The 23,205-nt window shown below is 45.8% G+C and overlaps 1 protein-coding gene across 1 annotated transcript in view; it reads left to right on the top strand.

The window, feature by feature from the left end:
• The window catches only part of TGM4 (transglutaminase 4), a 93,572-nt gene that overhangs the window by 10,113 nt on the left and 60,254 nt on the right, over positions 1–23,205 (top strand). Inside the window, exon 2 of the mRNA XM_081933363.1 lies at positions 19,985–20,164. Within this exon, the coding sequence (XP_081789489.1) occupies positions 19,985–20,164 (180 nt within the window). The remainder of the gene's footprint in view (positions 1–19,984; positions 20,165–23,205) is intronic.

A 23,205-nucleotide genomic window follows, 5' to 3' on the forward strand; every position in this document is an offset into this window, starting at 1 on the left:
ATCCAACCTGTTCCCAGTAGCCAAGAGAACCACACATCTGTTCCTTGTACTTTTTGACCAATAGAGGAAGCTCGATAGTTCTTTGACCACCCCCCAAACTGCTCCTGATCTATTCATATAGAAACAACAATCTTCTCCCAGGAATACACATAGCCCACCTTTTTAGCAGTTAAAAGATCTATGGCATGCTGGTTCTGTAACATGGCTGCCAAGGAATTTATCTGGTCCTGGACTTCAACCAAGGTGCCAGCAATTTGGTTCAGGCTTTCTTGGAATTCTTCCGACAGTTGTCTGAACTGTGTAATGGAATGGGTCATTCCACCTACTCCCGTTCCAACTGCTGTCCCTATTCCCAAGATTGCTAATAGTGGAAGTAGGAGCAGCACTTTTTTTCTGGACATGTCCCATGAGGGACCTGTTCCCCACTTACCACCCCCATTTTGGGGAGGAGGTGTACTAGGGTGAATGTGCCAGTCCAATTAGTGGACAAGTACAGATAGGTATTTCTTCCACAAAGAAAACTCCATTTTCTCCTACACATACCCCGATGTTCATGGAGAAGGCATGGGCTCGGAGGTTACTTTCATTTGTCCAGACTTGTAAGGTTCCTGCTAGGAACATACCAGTTAGGGACTGTAATGGAACTTCTTGATTAAGATCCATTAGCTTATTCTTGAGGACTGGTCCTTCAAAGAGATATTGAGAACTGGTGTTTCCAGGGGGAAAGTAAACACAAACTCCTGTAGTGGATTGTATTGAAAGTCAAACGGGAAGTCGGGGTGGTTGGAATGGCCTTGGGCACCTTCCAGTACTCAGATTCCCCTCCCATCAGTTAAAAACAACTGGAGGTGGGAGCGAGAAAGTGACTTTCTGTTGGAAGAGCTTGTGACAGAAGGAGACATGCTGCGAGTTAATCTCAGGTCTATAAGGGTTTTCCTGGGGGCAAGGTACATTTATGATAGTGACCCTACAGGAATGCCAGGTTCCTGATATTGTTTGATGCACAAGGAGAGTGACCCTATAATTTCTACACCAACTGCTATGGGGACAACAATGGGGAGATGGCTCATCTCCAGTCTTTTAGTGAGTCATACAGATCGCCATGTAGCTGGGCTTCTGCCGTTTTGGTTCCCCATCTACCTCCCTTGACAAAGACTATCGTGGCTTTGTTGTTGTTGTTGTTATGTTTTTGTTCTGGTTTTTTCAAAGATCTGGTTCAACTGAAAGAGCATGATAAGGTAAAGGTCTAGCAGAAAAACACAACCAGTATTTTTGACCAAGGGCAGGGTCAGACTGATTGATTAAGCTTTGACCTAACTCCAGCACTCTTAACATATAGTCCCCTTTTCTCAATTGTTGCAAGGGTCCATTTTCCCTATGCTTTGCCCTTTTTCTTACAGGGTTTGTCAGATTTGTCACAATTCTTTTAGCCTACTGAATCACCACATCAGGGAGAAGGCAGGTGTTATATATAGTTTGAGGAATGGCAATATCAGCTTTGGGCAATCCACAAAACCAAATCGTATTTGCTAAACATATCACCCATGTTGTGGCCCAGCAGGAGCCGTTGGAGCTGCCACCAGACTCCAACAGCGAGGGTCCCTATGAGTCGGATCTGGAGAATGAGGAGGATCCTGGGCAGGGTTCTGACTCTGAGCAGGGATCAGAGAGTCTGGTCGGCCACCAGGAGGCGCCTGAGGCATGGAGCAGCGGTTAGAGCCAAAGGAGGGGGGCTCCTGATGCCATGCCTTGGAGCAGTGGGGAGGAGTCATGGGACAGTGACTCAGATATCAGCAGGGAGTTCTTAGATGCTCGTTACCGCCGCGCCCACAGGCGCAAGGAGCAAGGGCGCAGTTACCGGCGGTAAGGGCTCTCAGCTGCTGATAAGTAGACTCCTCTTCAGTCTATAAAAGGACTGATTGTGCATAGACCCTTTGCAGAAATCAACAAAGGAACTATTGGGAACTATTCTGTCTTGGAAGCTTGGCATGCTGGATAGCTGCTATTGTGTCTCTGTGCCGGAGGGTTCTGAGAGTCTTGTCATGGTGGATTGCTGCCAAGGATCTGTCTGTCTGTCTGTGCAATAAATCCTGTCGAAGTAGTTTTGGTCCGGAGTGTGTTCTGTATTGGCGAGGGAAGAAGGGGGGTCAGAACAGATTGACTTCTGCCCCAAATGAAACTCCATTAAGTTACAATGGAGCAACTCCAGGTTGAGAACGCTCATTTAGCTCACCAGCTTGCTTTGCTGACGGCGCAGGTTGCTCAACTTCACGCACCTGCTAAAACCCCCCCCAGCAATGGAGGAAATGCCTAGTGGCTATACCGGACAAATTTGATGGAAATCAAAAACTGTTTGCTTGAGAGCGGAGGACTTTCCCACCGACCGGATGAAGGTGGGATTTATTATCAGCTTGCTCTCAGGCATAGCAGCGAGGTGGGCCACTCCCTTGCTTTCTCAGCCGAGCCCCCTGCTGGACGATTTCCAGGGTTTTTGTAACCATCTCAGGCTGATGTTTGAGGATCTTATTAAGGGGGAAACAGCCACCAGATTCCTTAAGAATTTGCAACAGGGGTGTGGTTCTTTGCAGGATTATGTCAGCGAATTCTGGCTGCTTAATCAGGACTCTGCTTGGAATGAGCCAGCCCTCATGGACACTTTTCAGGACGGCCTGTCAGATGACTTGCAGGACGAGCTTGTGAGGGTAGACAGGCCTCCAATGTTCGACACGTTGGTTCACTTGTGCCTGTGGATTGACAGCCAGTTGCAGAGGCAGAGGCCTCGCCGAGCATCCCGGGAGGTTACTAGAGTGCCGGTCCCTCAGGAGACTACAGTTGCACGGAAGGAGCCCATGGAGTTGGGTGCCGCCAAACCCCGCTTGTCACGCACGGAGATGGACAGACAGCGTGCAGGGGGTTGTGTTTTTACTGTGGGGATCCTGGACACCTGGCTTTAGTTTGCCCCAAGAAGGGTAGGGGGGCTGCACAGTCTGCGGCCTCCCCTCCGTGACGGACCACCATGTCGGGAAACAGGGGAAGCCCGATCTGAGGGAGACTTTGGGTCGGGCACAGGCCAGAACAGAGATGGAGGGGCCTCCACGGCACATGATTTTAGCAGCACACATTCTCTTGTCGGGTAGTCCGCAGGGAATTCCGGCCCATGCCTTGGTCGATTCCGGAGCTACCACAAACTTTATGGATGCAGTGTTTGTTACTAAATACAACGTCCCTCTATGTCCGGTGGACCCTCCAATGCGTGTTGAGACCATTAACGGTTGGGTGCTTCTGTCTGGGCCTATCAAGGCCACCACGCAGCCTTTGTGCCTGATCCTCAGGGAGCATGAGGAGGCCATCCAATTTTACGTGGCTTCGGGCCTGCATTTCCCCGTGGTGTTGGGCTTGGCTTGGCTGCGGGCGCACAACCCTCAAATCTACTGGTTGCAGAACTTGATCACGTTCCCGTCCTTGCAATGTGTCAACCACACCCGTCAGGTTTGTGCTGCCCAGGTGCCCAGTTCGCCCGAGGTGACTGTGCCGCCGGATTTAGCGGAGTTCGCAGATGTCTTTAGCGAACAGGAGGCAGATCAACTGCCGCCGCACCGGCCTTATGACTGTACCATTGACCTAGTACCTGATGCGAAACTCCCGGTGGGTCATTTATATTCCATGTCTGAGCCGGAGTTGGCCGCATTGCGGGAATTTATTGACAAGAACCTTGCCCGGGGGTTTATCCGGCCTTCGTCTGCGCCCTTGTCTGCCCCAGTTTTGTTCGTAAAAAAGAAGACCGGGGATCTGAGACTTTGTTGCGATTACCGGCGCCTGAATGCCATCACGGTACATAACCGTTACCCGTTGCCCCTGATTCCTGAGTTGTTGGAGCGGCTCCGGAAGGCAACGGTGTTCACAAAACTGAACTTGTGTAGGGCTTACAACCTGGTCCGAGTCAGGGCAGGGGATGAATGGAAGACGGCCTTTGGCACCCGGTATGGACATTTCGAGTACACGGTCATGCCATTCGGGTTGACCAATGCCCCGGCTGTCTTCCAACACTTCATGAATGACATCTTCCGGGACCTTTTGGATCAGTTTGTCGTCATTTACCTGGACGACATCTTGATCTACTCCATGTCCCGGAGGGATCATCAACATCATTTGCGTCTGATCTTGCAGCGACTGAGAACATCACTTATTTGCCAAGCTGGAGAAGTGTCAGTTCTGGCAGACTACCATCGAGTTCCTGGGGCACCGTATCTCCCCTGAAGGAATTGCGATGGAGCCAGGCAAGGTGGAGGCATTACGTAGTTGGCAACCTCCTCGACATACAATACAATACAATACAATACAATACAATACAATACAATACAATACAATACAATACAATAGTAGAGTTGGAAGGGACCTTGGAGTTCTTCTAGTCCAACCCCCTGCCTAGGCAGGAAACCCTATACCATTTCAGACAAATAGCTATCCAACATCTTCTTAGAGACTTCCAGTGTTGGGGCATTCACAACTTCTGGAGGCAAGCTGTTCCACTGATTAATTGTTCTAACTATCAGGAAATTTCTCCTCAGTTCTAAGTTGCTTCTCTCCTTGATTAGTTTCCACTCATTGCTTCTTGTTCTACCCTCAGGTGCCTTGTAGAATAGTTTGACTCCCTCTTCTTTGTGGCAACCCCTGAGATATTGGAACACTGCTATCATGTCTCCCCTAGTCCTTCTTTCTCTTAAGCTAAACATACCCATTCCTGCAACCGTTCTTCATATGTTTTAGTCTCCAGTCCCCTTATCATCTTTGTTGCTCTTCTCTGCACTCTTTCTAGAGTCTCCACATCTTTTTTACATCGTGGCGACCAGAACTGAATGCAGTATTCCAAGTGTGGCCTTACCAAGGCTTTATAAAGTGGTATTAACACTTCACGTGATCTTGATTCTATCCCTCTGTTGATGCAGCCTAGGACTGTGTTGGGTTTTTGGGCAGCTGCTGCACACTGCTGGCTCATATTTAAATGGTTGTCCACTAGGACTCCAAGATCCCTTTCACAGTTACTACTACTGAGCAAGGTATCACCTATACTGAAGGATGTTCAGCAACTCCTCGGGTTTTCCAACTATTACCAGACCTTCGTCCCCAGCTTTGCTTTCTTGACCGTGCCCCTCACTCAGCTCCTGAAAAAGAAAGTGCCGTTTCGCTGGGGGCCCACGGAACAACAGGCGTTCGTGGCCCTGAAGCGCGCTTTTACGAGGGAGCCGATCCTGAAGCACCCTGATCCCCATCGCCCCTTTGTAGTAGAGGCGGACGCGTCTGACATTGTGGTGGGGGCGGTGTTATTGCAGGCTCACGCCCCTGATGGTACCCTTTTCCCTTGCGCTTATTACTCTCGGAAACTCAATTCTTCCGAGCGCAATTATACCATCTGGGAGAAGGAGTTGTTGGCTATCAAGGTGGCCTTCGAGGCCTGGAGACATCACCTGGAGGGGGCCAGGCATCAGGTCGAGGTCTGTACGGACCATTGGAATTTGGAGTTCTTGACGACAGCGCGTAAGCTGAACTAACGCCAGATCTGGTGGTCTCTGTTCTTTGCCCGGTTCCATTTCAAAGTAACGTACATCCCCAGTGCATTGAATCAAAGGGCGGATGCCCTGTCTAGAAAGCCAGAGTACTCGGACCCTGCAGACTCACTTCCACCCTGGACGGTTCTACCCGTCGAGTCCTTCGCTGCAGTTCAGGAACCCGTGGATGTACAGTCTCTGATAAGGGATGCGCAGTGGAATGATGAGTGGGTGGAACGACGGCGGGCAGAGGTAGGACCAACATCCCAATGGACCTTTGACGAGGACCTTTTGAGGTATCGGGATCGGCTCTATGTGCCCTCAGGGCCCCTCCGTGGACTGGTTCTCTCCCAGTGTCATGACACTCCAGCAGCAGGACATTTTGGTCTTTTCAAAACATTGCACCTGGTTTCCCGTACTTTCTGGTGGCCCCGCTTGCGACACAATATGCAGGTGTACGTCACGTCGTCTGTGCAGTGTCGACAGGCCATGTCAGCAACGGGAGCTTCTCCAGGCTTGTTGCAGCCATTGCTGACCCCGGACAGACCCTGGGAGGCTGTGTCCATGGACTTCTTGACGGAACTGCCTCCGTCGTCAGGTTTTACCATGGTCCTTGTGGTGGTGGACATGCTCACCAAGATGGCACATTTCATCCCCTGCCGGAGATTGCCAACAGCCCGCACCACCGCCTGCATGTTCATCCAGCACGTGTTCCAGCTACACGGCCTGCCTGACCGGGTTGTATCAGATCGTGGGACACAATTCACGGCCCAGTTCTGGAAAGGGCTGATGGCCGCTCTAGATGTCCAGGTTTGTTTATCCTCGGCACACCATCCCGAAACCGATGGGGGGATGGAGAAGCTGATTGGGATTCTGGAACAATGTCTGCGCTGCTTCGTGAACCAGCAGCAGAACAATTGGGCAGAGTACCTGGCCGTGGTGGAGTTTGCGTTTAACAACTAGCAGCACACTTCCACACGGATGATACCTTTCATGGCGAACGTCGGGTACCACCCTCGCTTTTTCCCTCTCACCCCAGTGGACTCTCCGGTCCCCGCAGTGCAGGACTTCCTTTCTGAGCTCCAGGCGGTCCACCAAGTGGCGCACCGCTATCTGAATCAGGCAAAGGAGGACTACAAGCAAGTAGCGGACAAGTCTTGATGTGCGGTGCCAGAATTGGCTGTGGGTGATTGCGTGTGGCTGTCCACGCGGCATCTTCCATCCCACCGGCTGACGAGGAAGTTGGACCACCGGCATCTTGGGCCATTCCCCATGGAGGCCGTTATCAAGTGCACCCGGTATGCGAGTGCACCCGGTGTTCCATCGCTCGCTCCTGATCCTTGAACGGTTGGCTTGTCCTCTCCAACATCCCTCTTCACCCCAGCTGTCTTTGTGTGAGGTGGACACACAACCATCGCACAGAGTGACCCAGATCCAAGACTCGAGATGGCTCAAGGGATGATTCCAGTATTTGGTCAACTGGACGAACGAGGGATCGGACGGGGGGACCTGGACTGATGTGACAGCTGTGCATGCCCCTGCCTTGGTGTGGGCCTATCATGTGCAATTTCCCTCGAGGCCGCATCCCGAGCGTCAGACCCGGGGGAAGGGCCCTGCAGTGAGGGATAGTGTTGTGGCCTAGCAGGAGCCATTGGAGCCGCACCAGACTCCAACAGCCAGGGTCCCTATGAGTTGACTCTGGAGAATGAGGAGGAGCCTGGGCAGGGTTCTGACTCTGAGCAGGGATCGGAGAGTCTGGTCAGCCACCAGGAGGCGCCTGAGGCATGGAGCAGCGGTGAGAGCCAAAAGAGAGGGGCTCCTGATGCCATGCCTTGGAGCAGTGGGGAGGAATCACGGGACAGTGACTCAGACATCAGCAGGGAGTTCTTAGATGCTCGTTACCGCCGCGCCCACAGGCACAAGGAACAAGAGCGGTAAGGGCTCTCAGCTGCTGATAAGTAGCTATAAAAGGACTGATTGTGCATAGACCCTTTGCAGAAGTCAACAAAGGAACTATTGGGAAAGTTCTGTCTTGGAAGCTTGGCATGCTGGATAGCTGCTATTGTGTCTCTGTGCCGGAGGGTTCTGAGAGTCTTGTCGTGGTGGATTGCTGCCAAGGATCTGTCTGTCTGTCTGTGCAATAAATCCTGTCGAAGTAGTTTTGGTCCAGAGTGTGTTCTGTGTTGGCAAGGGAAGAAGGGGGGGTCAGAACACACCCACAATCCAAAAACTCCTATTATACTGCAAAGAACCCATTCCCACAGTTTCTCAAACATAAGTGTCATCAGATGATTCGTTTTCCTCTTGATTACAATTAATGTTCTTAGCCTCAGCATCTTCCTCTAGAGGGGACAATTCCTGAGGGACAAATATGCAATACAACAAATAAGTACATTCACTAAAGCGAGAGATAGTACAGTTATGACTATGAATACTTGACTTGCCATTTCCTGACAGGTGCTCAAACTTTCTAATACATCTTATATCTAATAAATGGAACGTTGTCTTCCTCCTCCAAATCTTCAGCCGTATGTCAAGAAGTCAGTTTCCAGGGGGTGACTTCAATAGGGCCTCTTCTGCCCCGTATATTCTACCCATTGCCGGTAGGGCAGTTTTTAGGGGGCATTTCTTTAAGCATATCACTAGAGGATGGGCTTCATCCTGGTCTGCCTCCCAATACTCATCAGCAGCTGGCTTAATTCGAGTCCAGTGAATCCAAAACTTGGATTCCAACACTTTTACTGCAAGTGGGGAACACATGATCACAGTATACGGGTCCTTCCATCTAGGTTTCAAATTCTTCTCCTTTCCAGTGTTTTACCTACACTCTGTCCCCGATCTGAATATTATGACTGGAAGTTGTTTAAAATGGTGGGGTAAGGGAGACACAATACTGTTGGATTTCTTGTATTTACTTATTCAATTCTCCCACCATTTGATTCACCCATGAGGACTCCAGCTGTCCTAGGTCCCCTCTATGATTTTTCAAACTATGGCTTAGAACCAGTGGCCATCCAAACATCATTTCAAAAGGAGATAATTTAAGTTCTTTACATGGAGTACATCTCACAGACCAGAGAGCTAAGGGTAAAGCATCTACCCATTTAAGGTGGGTTTCAAAACACCTTATATTTTCCTTAACATTGTGATTCACTCGCTTAATTTCTTTCCTGAGGCTGTTAAAAGACCTCTTTCCCTATAATCAGCACTATCGGCAAAGTAAGGAAGGCATACAGAGTCAGTTCAGATGTTCACCCTTTCATTCTTTGCCCTCTCTAATGCACGGATTAAAGCCCATAATTCTGCTACTTGGGCACTAGTGCCTTTTGGGAGAAGTTAATTCTCAAAGACTTGGGCAAGAGAGACTACCGCATAGCCAGCATAGGGTTCTCCCGTAGTAATGAAGCTTGATCCATCAGTGAACAAGTTATAGTCTGCAGATTTCAACAGCACATCCGTTAAGTCTGGTCTGCATGAGAACTGACTCAATGGTTCGCATACAATTATGCTCAATTTCAGGTCCCGGTATTGGCAAAAAGTGGCAGGGTTTAGGGCATTCGTTTGGCTTCAAGGTCACTTGTAGATTTTGAGTCAGGAGTGCCTAATAATTGTAAATTCTAGGGATTGTTGACCATAAATGTCCCTTCATTTCTAAAATTCCTTGAATTGCATGGCTGGTGTAGATAGTGGTAGGCTGTCCGAAAGTTAATTTATTAGCTTCCTCCATTAGGAGAGTAGTAGCAGCCAGCCTTTTGCATCAACTGTTCGGATAGATAAGCCACAAGTTGTTGTCAACTTCCCTTTTCCTGCGTCAGGACTCCCAGAGCAGTGTTGTCTTTTGAATCCACAAAGAGATTAAAAGGTTTTTCTAAGTTGGTGAACCCCATTACCAGAGCTTGAGATAATTCTGTTTTTAGGGTTTCAAAATGCCCATTTTTGTTCCAGCCCCCAAATGAAGGGTTCCTTTTCACCCCCCTTCATGGAGTTATACAAAGGTTTGGCCAAAAGAGCGAAATATGGAATCCAAAGTCTGCAATATCCTGCTGCACCTAAAAATCCTCGCAACTCTTTCCTGGTCATGGGTTCCGCAATTTGGCACACAGCTTCTTTTCGCTCATGTCCTATTGCCCTCTGTCCTCGACTTATGGTATACCTTAAGTATTTAATTTGGGCTTTTCCAGCTGAGCTTTTTGCCTTGGGGCATGATGTCCCTTGTCCATTAACAGATGAAGCAATTGATAATTGGCATTTTTTTTTCAACAAATCTCCTTCCTCTGTTCAGTTACTGAGATATTTATCTACATATTGGAGTAGCATATCTCCATCTTTGCAAGGCTGGAAATTTTCTAACTCTGAGGCCAAGGCTTCGCCAAAAAGGTAGGTGAATTTTTAAATCCTTGGAGAAACCTAGTCCAAGCAAACTGCCTCTTTTGACCTGTTACTGGGTCTTTCCTACTCAAAAGCAAACAGATTTTGGCTGTCTCTATGTATTTGAGATGGTGAAGAAGGCATAGGCGAACAGGCATGGCTAGAGATTTTACTTGTATAATTATAGGTGCATGATGATACGCATGGCCTGGTGTATTATTTTCTTCCATTTAGGGAACATTTCAAGAGCTTCAACACAGGGCGACTGTTAGTTAGACCATCAATACTTTGGATATTTAGTACATTATTGGAAAAGGGAGCCAAGGTTTTTGTAATTATTGATCTAGACGCCCCTGTGTCTACCAAAAAGGTTACATTATTACTCCCTATCTTTATTCAAACTAAGGGTTCAGTGGGGGGTTGACTAAACCCTGGTCCCCTTCCCTGTCCTCTTATCAGCTTCTAGCCTTTTGGGGTACTCTAACATCCAGTGGCCTTCTTCTTTGTACCAATTACATCGACCTCTGCTCTGGATTTGGGATTTATTTGACAATGCAACTGCCAGCAATTCAGCTTTATGTTCTATCATCTTTCTTTTTCTCTTCTACTTTTTCTCTGTTCACAAAGATTTTGCGAGTGATTTCCATTAATTGTCTTATATTCATCCCTAAGGCACCTTCTTGCCTCTGGAGCTTTTGTTTAATGTCCAGGGCACTCTGGGATATGAAAGCCATCGCTAGCATATGGGCATTTTCAGGATCCAGGGGGTTGATTGGGATGTAGGTTTTATATGCTTCAACCAGCCTTTGGAAGAAGGCTTCGGGACTTTCGTCTGGTTTTTGGTTTACAAGAGAAAGTTTGGACTTGTCACTGGAGGTTTTGCAGCCTGAAGGCTTCCTCCGTCCACGGGCTTTAGGATTTTTCCAATGGCACTACTTAATCTTTCTCTCTCTTCTCCATTAAGGAGAGTAATAATTAACTGTTCCAATCCTGCCAGGTTGGATTATGGGTTTTGATAATAACCCTGTTGTTTCCAATTTGTAGTGGTGAATGGGACGTATTGAAATAGAGGCTAAATTGCTGCCTGTCCCTGTCCATCTATAACTCTTTTGATCCACTTGGCGAAGGGGAGCTAGGAACTGACTTCTGGTTCGGGAAGCAATGAACTCCGTTGGGCTGCAGGAGAGGGGGGTCTGCAAAAAGGACTTTCCACTTTTTTGCTATTCTCTCTGTCACTTTGTCCTACTGCTAGTATTCTGTAGCTGCTTTGTATAATAAGGAGGAGCATGGGATTCTAATTACTGGCCCTTCCTTGACAATTCTTCCGGCAGTTCCCCTGGCTTCCCGCTTTTCCTGTCTAAGGGCCTCGGCGATAAAAATTACATTTCCTCTTGCTCTTTGAAGTTCCTTCTTCCCTGAGATTTTGAGCCCACTTAAGATACATTTTGTATGCTCAATCCACAAGTTCAGAGATGCCTTTCCTGCCCCCCCCCACTTTTCCCCTAATGTCATCTGGAGAGTGACCAATGAAGATCATATTGACCATTCTCTTATTTTCTTCAATCTCAGGATTTAATGTGGTATATTGCCTAAAGGTTTGATAAATGCATTCTAGGAATTCCCCTAGGTTTTCACCCTGTTTCTGTTGAATTTAATAGACCTTCCCTAAGTTCTTAACTTTTATTTGAATCTTAAAAAAACTAAGGTCCAATAGTTTTGCAGCTGAATGTACTAGGTTCCCAATCTGGCTCCTTCAGTAAACATGTCCAGTCTGGATCTTTTGCATGATGCTTCTGAAAAGACTTATTCATGGTTCCCTTCACCAGCCTTCTTTTCTCTGGGGTTAATAAAATTTCCACCAGACTTTGTATGTCAGCCCAAGTAGAGTGGTGAGTTCAGAAAAATGGATGCAACAAGGACATGCATCTCATCTGGATTTTCTCTATAAGCAGGAATTTGATTTTTCCAATTATATAAATCAGCCATTGAGAATGGCGCATATTCACACCTTACATAGCTTCCCCTCAGCTTCTGGCAATAAAGTTCCCTTAGGGGCAATTTGAGTTTTTATCTCAACTGCTCCCTTGGACCAGGTTTGTGGTCCATTTGATCTGTCCCTTCGATAACCTTTTTGGTTTTCTTCCTCCTGGCCCCACCTAATGGGACCATTTGTTCTTTCTTTTTTAACAAAACAAAAAAACACTTAAACCCATCATCAAGGACAACCGTGCAAGTTAAAACAGACAGGAACTAAATGTTTCATTGAGACTCTCTTTTTCTTTTTTCTTTCCTCCTTGAGGCTTGTACAATGGGGTTGAGGATAATTTCTCTGCCAGAGACTTTACTAAAACTTTCTCAGAGTTTTTTTTTAACATGCATTGGAGAAGCTTTCAAGGAACGCTCCCCACCTTCCCATGTTCTATTTCTAACACAATGTCACCGACCTGGAATGCCGGAGTATCACGGTCGCCTTCAGGAACTGCGGTGACTTAAACACCCACACAAACCTAGAGCTTCATTAGGATACACCGGTTCTGTTTGGAAGAGATGCTATCCCGGGCTCAGGGGGGTGATCTGGCCCCCTCTTCCATTCCTAACCGAGTGGGTCTACAATTCTTTTGATACTTGCCTGCAGGCATCTTCTTTCTCAGCTGGCGTAATTTTTATTAATTGTCCTGATCCTGGTCAGATTCTTGGATCGGTGGTGTCCTCTGGATGCCCAAGAGAGGTCGTCGGCCCCCTTCCAGAGAAAGATCTCTGTGGCGCCTGAAGACGGGTGAGATGGCCTCGATGGGGCACTGGTCGGTCCGTTCTATCCTCAGTGAAATATCACTCCTGCCACGATCGCCAGAATTGTTGCAGAAAATGACAGTCTTTAGACTTTCAGGATGCAGGAGGAGTTTATTTGGCAGCCAGATTCAGAAAGTTAGCACATGACTAACATTGCAAATTCTGAACAACCTTTATTATCGAAGCACGAATTCTTATACATTCTCAAAGACAGCATAACATGGAAACACTTGACTCATTTCTTATTGGTTACCTTGAGGAAAAAGCCTTATAAGGAGATGGGGGTCTTACTTCTCCTTTTGTTACAGGAATGGACTACGTGTCATTAACGAATTTTAATTGAACCTTGTGGTTTTGGACTTTTGACACAGGGAAGTTTGCTGGAACATGTTGTGGTTGAAGGCTGATAACATTTCCCTGTCCCTTTAAGCAAGCTTCTAACTCTCTTTTATGCCACATCTTCATTCTTATATTTTAATCCATATTTTATTCTACTTTAATACCCTTTGCTAGACTATATTATTATAGCAGAGTAGAGATCAGCAATGGGGGGCATGACAATTTAGACTGACAATCTTTTTGTTTTAATATAACTGTTTGGAATTGTCACCAAATTTGTTGTTGGTTTGATGTCTGCTGCCACTCTTGAATGGGCTATTGCTAAGTAAATGACAGAGTTTAGTAGCTAAGAAGAATGGGAGGGATTAGTAAGAATAATGTAAAGGGAGATCCTCATTGGCTCAAGCCTGCTAAGGTGGTTGGGGGCGGGGAATGGTCAGGTGTACTCTTCTCTTCCTTTCTCCTGCCTACCCTCAATTGCCACAACCGCAGGAGATTTGGCATAAGGGCATTCCTATCATGAAGGTCCTCATCTGAGAGGTTTACCTTGGGGCTCTACTTCTACCCTGATAAGGCCCATTGTGATTAATAGAACTTACTCCAACTTGCCCTTTAAGAAGCAAGTGAACTGTTACAATTGACATAAGATGCATTAGCTCTGACAATATATATATAGGGTTTGAAGTGCAAGGAATGTGTGACTAATTAGAAGAAATTTCTATTATATATTGTCATGAGATTATCATTATCATTTTAATAACCCATATTTCTGATTCCTGCCTTTGTTTATTCAGTGCAGAACAACACATTAGTCACTCCCTTTCTTTTCCTTGAGAAAGAAACTTAACTTGAGCTCAAATTTAAAAGCATGTTCTTGGGTTTCTGGGAACTGTGGTTCAGTGAGCTTTGAAGAACATTGCCCCTTCCCATTCTGAAAGGCAACATAGCCACTCACTGTCATTATACAATACAATAAATATGTGCTTTAAAGCCACAGCTTCTTTTTTTCATACCAAGGAAGGAGCTGTTATCAAATCTGCAGAACCTAAGGTAGGACTAACCCTAAATGATGCCATGGCAACTAATATATTTTAGGGCTGAAGTAACACTTTTAGAGGTAGCTGATAATTCCCTACTACACTTGAGAGAGAGAAAAGTAGCAGCAATCACCATGCTGACATGCAGAAGCATTTATAAAACTTGAAGGAATTATAGCCGTAGGGCAAAGATGTTATCAAATTAAGTTATTAGTTTTCTTTGTAAGCAGAGAAGACCAGAAATTTGGTATTTTTTACTTCTTGTGGGAAATAAACATTGCCTACTCTTCCTGCCTGCAAAGAACAGGATGCCTTTTAGCTCAACTTTGGCTAAATGTGGAAGGCAGTGTGTTTAGAGGTGCAAAGGAGTCACAATGCAGCATGTTTAAAGGCAGCTGGTGATGCTAACTTGGATATGCTAAAGACTATACACAAAGAGAGCTGAGGATGACCCCCACATACACTTAGAAATTCACTTAGAGAAATGATCTCTAAACACGTGGTCTTACCAGCCGTATCATCCTCTGCTTGACTAGTTTGCTCATAGATGGTTGTCTAATTTGCATAACATTTCTGTAATAGGAAGTTGGAGATTCATGTAGTCTTATATGCTAGAAAAAATTATTTGGCACAAATATTCAAAAGAAAGCTCCATCAGGAAAAAAATGCCATGTAAAATGACTGTGGGGCCAAAAATCTAGCAGATAGTTTTAAGTGCTATAGAAGAAGAATAAAAGAATGCTACTTATTAATGAGATAGGCTTCCACTTATTTCTTTAGAGTTACAAAAAAGATTTATAGTTGACTAGGAAAAATATTTTTCTTGATTTTTATTTCTAATGTCATTTTGCTTTTTGGTCCAATTTGGCTATATTGGTTTAATGTAAGCAGAGGTTGCCAATTTGGGAAAAATAGTGATAATTCAGTTTGAAGAACTAAGCTTATCTCAGTCAAAAGTTTATTTATTTATAAAATTTATTGGATACCCCTCTTACCATTGGGTAATTCTTGGCGACCTCAGTTACATATACAGTTAAATCATAAAAAGTTAAAACTTTTTATGTTTTAAAGTTCAAACCAAGGACACATGGGGAGGGCAAGGGCAGAGTTGGGAGAGGTGGGATCTGTTTTTACTCAATCAACCATCTCCATTGTGCTATTTCCTCACTGGGACCTCAAGCCAACTGGCAGAACCATGTCTTTAGGCTCTTATAAAAACGTAGGAGGATTGGGGCCAATCTCACATTGAAGTTGCTCCAGAGGACAAGAACAAAAGCAGAGAAGGCTGTCCTCATGGATTCCACAAACCAGAATAATCAGACTGATGGGAATTGCAGTATGCCTCCTCTGTGAGAATGAATGGTGCAGGCAAATCCTAGTGGGGCGAGCGGGTTCCTCAAGAAGTTGCCATTGTCAGATTATTATCATGAGGCAAAATTTTATTTATTTTATTTATTTTTATTTGATTTCTAGACCGCCCCCTCTCCCTGAAGGGACTCGGGGCGGTGTACAGGTACCAAATTAAAAACCTTACAAATAATCATAAATATAGTTAAAATCGAATTAAACTTTAAACCCCTGTACAAATTTATAAAAATTAAAAAACTTAGCCTAAGAGCAAAATATAAAAATACAGACTGAGGTGGGAGAGCTGGAATTAGGCCAAGACGGCTAGATTAAACAGGTGGGTTTTGAGCTTCTTATGGAAGGAGCGGAGGTCCGTGGTTGTTCTAATATCAGGGGGAAGGTCATTCCAGAGGGTCGGGCCCATCACAGAGAAGGCCCTTCCCCTGGGCGTCGCCCGCTGGCACAGCCTAGTGGACGGCACCCGGAGGAGTCCCTCTCTATGTGAGCGAATCGGCCGAAGGGATGTGTGGGGCAGGATACGATCCCGCAAATAGCTAGGCCCTGTGCCATGGAGCGCTTTGAAGATGATAATCAGCACCTTGAAATGCACCCGAAAAGCTACAGGTAGCCAGTGCAGCCCACGCAGGAGAGGTGTTACGTAGGAGTATCTAGCGACTCCCGAAACTGCCTGCGCGGCCGCATTCTGAACCAACTGCAGTCTTCGGGTGCATCTCAAGGGGAGCCCCATGTAGAGAGCGTTACAGTAGTCTAGCTGGGACGTCACAAGCGCATGGGTGACTGTACGAAGGGCGTTCTGGTCCAATAGGGGACACAATTGGTGCACCAGGCGAACCACATGGTCGACCATTGACAGCCGGGCATCTAGGATGACGCCCAAATTGCGTACCCGATCCACGGGGGCCAGATGTTCACCCCCAATGGCCAGTGATGGAATCAGCTGGTTGAACCGGGGTGCCGGTAGCCACAGCCACTCCGTCTTGGACGGGTTGAGCTTGAGTCTGTTACTTCCCATCCAGATCCGTACGGCTTCCAGACACCGGGACATCACTTTGATGACATTATTGGGGTGGTTCGGGGTAGAGATGTACAGCTAGGTATCATCCGCGTACAGATGGTAATCTACCCCGAACCCACGAATGATCTCGCCCAGCGGCTTCATATATGCATTGAACAGGAGAGGCGAGAGGACCGACCCCTGCGGCACCCCACAAGTGAGCGGCCTCGAGGTCGACCTCTGCCCCCCTGCCAATACAAATTGCACTCGGCCAGAGAGGTAGGAGGAGAACCACCGCAGAACGGTGCCCCTCACCCCCAGCCCCTCCAGTCGATGCAATAGGATACCATGGTCGATGGTATCAAAAGCCGCCGAGAGGTCTAGTAGGACCAGGATGGAGGAGCAACCCCCATCTCTGGCCCTCCAGAGATCATCCACCAACGCGACCAATGTCGTCTCCGTGCTGTGGCCGGGCCGGAAACCGGACTGGCATGGGTCCAGATAATCAGTTTCCTCCAGGTGGCGTGGAAACTGTTGTGCCACCACACTCTCTACAACCTTCGCCAGAAAGCAAAGGTTGGAGACGGGACGGTAGTTGGCTAACACAGCTGGGTCCAGGGAAGGCTTCTTGAGTAGGGGCCTCACCACCGCCTCTTTCAGGACGGCCAGCAAAAACCCCTCACTCAAAGAAGCGTTGACTAACTCCTGGAGCCAGCCTCGTGTGACCTCCCAGGATGCCAGTACAAGCCAGGAGGGACACGGGTCCAGTAAACATGTGGTGGCTCGCAGTCGCCTACGCAGCCTGTCCATATCATTGGAAGTAACAGAGTCAAACTCCTCCCAGAGTGGAGCCTCAAGACTCACCTCCGACGTCCCCTCTAGACCACTAGTAGAGACCAACTCGCTTCGAATCTGAGCGATTTTGTCCTGCAGATACTCCCCAAATTCCTCTGCTCTACCCTGCAAAGGGGCTTCCCGCGGCCTCTGTTGAAGGAGGGAGCGGGTTACCCCAAACAGGGCGGCAGGGCGGTTATCTGCGGACGCAATAAGGGTGGCACAATACTGACGCTTGGCCACTCTTAACGCCACAAGGTAAGTCCGTAAATGGGCTCTCACCTGTGATCGGTCAGATTCAGAGCGTGACGATCTCCATCTGCTCTCTAGGCATCTCTTGTGGCACTTCATCACCCTCAGCTCCTCGGTAAACCAAGGAGCCTGGGTGGATCGCTGCCGCAAGAGAGGCCGCAAAGGCGCAACCCGGTCCAAGGCCCCGGTGGCCGCACTGTTCCATGCAGCCATTGGGTTCCTCCATCTGGGTGCGGGCCAGGGCTACAGGAAATGGCCCAAGCTCCGTCTGGAACCTATCAGGTTCCATCAGGCATCTGGGGCGGAACCATCTTGGACATTCCGGTTCTGCCTCCCCGCGATGGGGAGTAGTGGCTGGGAAGTCGAGCCGGAGAAGTGAGTGGTCTGACCATGACAGGGGTGTAATAACTAAATCCCCTACTCCCAGATCACTCCTCCACCAGCCAGAGACAAAGATAAGATCCAGTGTGTGACCTCCCTCGTGTGTGGGGCCCTGAATTACCTGGGTCAGGTCCATGGCTGTCATGGAAGCCATGAACTCCCGAGCTACCTCGGATGTCTCCCCTACCGATGGCAAGTTAAAGTCCCCCATGACAGCCTGGGGGTCTCAACTGCCATCTCGGCGATCACCTCGAGGAGCTCGAGCAGGGCTGCTGATGCATAGCGAGGAGCCAGGTATACAAAAATGGGTTTCTAATGATGAGGTTAGATCCAGAAAAATCTCTGCTATAAACCCTGATTTTCAGAGAGGAGGGATTCCCTCAAAAATCGAATAGAGCTCCCTTTATTTAACCAACTGAGAATGGGACCTTTCATCCACAACACATGTCCCATCATATTGTCAGATTTCAGATTCTTTCATATATTCTTCATGCAGCTAGAGGCCACATTGGGCATATTTCTTAAAGGGAGTGATGGGAAAGTGCTGCATTTTGTAAAAACAAAGCAACTGGGAAGGAAAAATGCCAACCCCAAATCCCTGGAAAGGGACACAGAACTAAGGGTCACCCAAACTTTGGCTATATTTCCCAAAGCCTTCTACAATTTGCTGTTGGGGATATTATATTAATTAGTAATATAAGTAATATTGTGAGAAGTACCTAGATTGGCAGAGAGGAGGATAAAGCACAGATCTAGTCTACAGTAGAGTCACTGTACAACAAGAGGGGGGGGTTCCTCCTGGTACCGTACGGTACGCCAAGAGAGGTAGTGAAAATTTAGTGCACCAGATAGGACCGGTAGGGATGGTGGCCTGGCCATACCCCCATACCAGCAAAAGAAAGAAACAACCGATGAAGGAAGAGGAGCTGAGGCCTTGGCTATTGGATGAAGTACTCGTGCTTCATTCTCTTTGAGAGCCTCCTTACTTGCCGTGGGGAGAAATCAGGGGAAGAGAGGGAAGGGAAGCCAAGCTTCTGCTAGGGATGGCCTTCTCCTCCCTCTCTCCCCGATTTATCCCCTGCCACGCTTAAGGAGAAAGGAGGCAGGGATGCTGGCCAGCACTCGCTTCCCTTAACGCTCGCCACTGCTGCCCTTAAAGTCCCTCCTGCCCTGTTTAGCTGGGTGGCTGCGGCGAGGGGGTGAGCGCCTGTCAGCATCCTTGCCTCCTTCCTCCAAGAGGGTGGCCTCACGTGTCATCCAGGGACAGCCCTCAGAGGCGTCACTTCTCGGCCCAAAACAAAGTGGCAGCAAGGAAAGAGTGTCTGGTGGCTGCAGAAGCAGTGGGGGCGGCTGAAGCACAATCCCGGGCAGTCAGTTCCAACTCTCCCTTCCCAAGCATGTCCCATTACTTCTGGCGCTGCTTTTGGTGAATCTGGCTTGATGGTGGGGCTCTTGCCATCGTTGAGAGCATCGCTGGCAGCTGCTTTTTGCTATCGCCGCCAAGCCGGATTCACCAAAAGTGGTGCCAGCAGCAACAGGACATGCTCGGGGAAAGGAGAGCCAGAACTGAGAGCCCACAAAATAGGCAGTAAAATTTTATGAAACCCACCTCTGCTGCGCAACCATAAAAGCACCCTCCCTCAATTCTTTGGAGCCTTACCTAATTGTTCCCAAGGAAGAATTTCCAGACTAAGAAGATTCCTCTATCACAGGTGGAACATAATAAAGTCTTTGGCTTAAACTTTGCATATGGGGGTCTTGTTCGTGCCTGAATGTGTAATTGCAGTATGACAAAAATATTAAACATATAGGGAACAATCATATTCTCATTCAGTTAATGTGAATCAAATGTGAATCAAATTATGGAATAAATAGGAAAATATTACTTATATTGCTAATATATTATAGTTTAGCTAAGGACTATTATTGCCTATCTCATTTAAGGACTGGTATAAATGGAAGCAAATAGCAGAAAATATATCTGTCAGGGCATGTTTGTGCTATGTGTTGCTGCAAAAGAGAGAAAAGTCAATAAAATCAGTTTTTAAAAGTTAACCATTCTTTGTTATTTACAGGAGATCCTCTGAGAGCTGTTGGTGTTGATTTTCTCAGGGACGACAACACGTGTCTTCATCATACCAATGAATTTTCCCATAGTAGCTTAATTGTGAGACGTGGACAAGAATTTCAGATAAAAGTGACATTTAGTAGGGAGCTGCAAGACAATGACAAAGTCACTCTACAGCTAAGCATTGGTAAGCATTGGCAACTACTATCATCAAAAGATGTCAAGAGTGTGATGTATTGATGTAAAATATAATAAATAATAAAATGAAATGGATTATGGAACATAACATTAGCTTTTTAGACTAGCTAAATGATTTAATCCACACATACAACATTCCTTGCCATGGTATCAAGTTGGTCTACTTACAATTTCTTTAGGATGTACATTCACAACTGAGTTTTCATCTTGGGGCTGACTGCTGCTAAAAAAAATGCAGATAGAATCTAGTATAAAACTAATGTTTTCTTTAAAAAAATGAAACAAGCTCTCTATGTGAATAGTGTGTAACCTGGAGGATGAGTCTTGGGAAAAGTAGGTGATGACAGGACACCAGCTGCTTACATTGAGACTTGACCCTCCATCAAACTGAAGGGGCCAGTGCCTTTATATAATTTCTGTTTTGGTTATTGGACTAATCAGCTTAACTAGCAGTCAAAGGATTTGCTTGTTTTATTTTTTAGGAGGCTGTTGACCTTGTGGAAAACTTTCTACGAAGTTGATACAATATTCCATTTTGGCACATCTGCCTACACACTAAAATTAACTCAATTGTGTCTAGCTCAGGGAAACATGTTTTCTGATTCTCCCACCTTTGCTTTTCCAACCAGTTGCTCTAATCCTCAAAGGCAATTACACTTACAATCCAAGTAGCTGCTACGGTCTGGATGCCACAAGTCACCAAACAAACAAAAAGGAGCAAGCTGGCAAGTCTGAAGTGATTGCTGAACTCCAACTCCTAATTGCCTCTTCATGAGGTACAATTAGAGAAGACTCCTGAGAGCTGCAACCAGGCAATTTCTTAGGGGGTGAACTTCCCTGCTCCTATGATAAGAAAAAGGCTTCAGGGCACCAGGGAAGAGAAATTAAGGGAGAAGCTCTGTCTTGCATTTTATATTAGTATCCCATCTCGTTTTAGCTATCCATGAGCCTCCAAAATTGTTTTCTTATCCAGACAGTAGCTGAGTTTTTTTGGGCTAAGCTATTAAATAATGTTTTCTCAACCCATTCTGTTCTTTCAACATAATGTTGCTATTCAATTTCATTGAGTTGGTTGACTATAGAAATTGAATAAATAAAATAAATAAATTTATACCATAGCTCATAAAATCTTTCAAAGTGGTATTTTATTAAATGACAATTTGCACAGGACTACATCAAACTGCAGATGCTCTTCAATGGCCTATTGGAGCTAACAAAGACAATTTGGACAGTTTCTTATCTCTCTGCAGTAAAAACTAAACATAGTAATTCATATTATGTGGCAATTACAGATAGTTCTTGACTTAGGACCACAATTGAAACCAAAATTTCTGTTGCTAAGTGAAACATACGCTGTGAATTTTGTCCCATTTTATGACTTTTCTTGCCATCTTTGTTAAGTAAATCACTGCAGTTATTAAGTTAGTAATATGGTTGTTAAGTGAATCTGGCTCCCCTATTGACTTTGCAGGTAAGAAGATTGCACATGACCCTGGGATACTGCAACCATCATAAATATGAGTCAGTTGCCAAGCATCTGAATTTTTTGAAAAGTTTTTATTTTTAGACAAACAGACAAACAAAACATAAAACATAAAGCCATCTTCAATTGCATACTGTGTCAATTGGTTATAAGGTTTTTGTGCAACCTTTCCATAGTCATCACTTACAATTTATATGAAATCACATATTATCAAGTCAAATATATTTTTATACCTTATTATCATTGTACCACATTTATTTAACTATCACTATTATTGCTTCATTTTAAGCTAGATATTCTAGATATTGGATTCATTTATATTATAACAATTCATTACATCATCTTAAATCTATCCAATAATAATATATCTTTATGTTATATTTTGTATCATTCTATTATTCTCGTATTTATAACATTCTATAACATCTTTCATTTCCATGTTTTTTTAATCTAACCACTGATAAAATAAATCCCATATTTTATAAAATTGTTTATCCTCCTGTTCTTTAATTTCAAATGTCAATTTACTCATTTCAGCACATTCCATTATTTTATGAATAACTTCTTCCGGCATTGGTATTTCCTCATTTTTCCAATTTTTAGCAAATACAATTCTAGCTGCCGTTAACACATTTACAATCAAATATTTCAATGCTCTATTGCAGTGATAGCGAACCTATGGCATGTGTGCCACAGGTGGCACGCGGGGCCATTTGTCAGGGCACGCGAGGCGCTGCCCTGTCAGCTGGCCAGTGCGCATGTGTGCGCTGGCCAACTGAGTTCACCCTTTTTTAAAGCCATTTTTCGCCTTCCCCAGGCTCCAGAGGCTTTATAGGAGCCTGGGGAGGGCGAAAAGAGTCTCCCTACCCCACATAGTGTGTGCATGTGCACTGGGGGATCATGCATTGCATTATGGGTGCGGCACGCCTGCACACGACCTCCCTGCGTCCCCCCCACTTATGGCATGTGAGCCAAAAAAGGTTCGCCTTCGCTGCTTTATTGTATGTTTCCGGTATGGTTCCCAATAAAAAGATCTCTGGTTTAAAATCTATATGTTTTTGTATCATTTTTTCCAACCAGGTGTGGATTTTAGTCCAATATCGTTTTGCTTCTATGCACGTCTACCACATATGGTATATGAACCCGGTATCTGATGATATTTCCAACACTTTTCCGATTTATTCTTGAACATTCTTGCTATTCTATTCTATAGTCTATTATCAAGCCTCTAGCATTGGCCTTAATTGTATCCCAAAGATTCTGCATTGATGTGTCTTCTTTTCTGTTTTCTTTAAAGAAGAATGCCAATTCTTTCTCCATTTTCTGTACAAAGTCCTTTTCTTTTAATATAGTATTGTTTAGCGTCCATCTAGATCCTCTCCTTTGTCCTTTCCATTTAATTGTTCATTGGCCTAAGTGCTTGTTTCTATGTCAATTTCCTGTATGTGACAAATCAATTCTGTTGAAATCCATATCATATCTATTCTGGACTATGATGAATGTCTATTTGAGTAGAAGGTATATTGTCTTTTTCTTGTGATCGTGGA

The sequence above is a fragment of the Natrix helvetica genome (assembly GCF_964273705.1).
Source record: "Natrix helvetica genome assembly, chromosome: Z".
Classification (NCBI taxonomy): Eukaryota; Metazoa; Chordata; class Lepidosauria; order Squamata; family Natricidae; genus Natrix; species Natrix helvetica.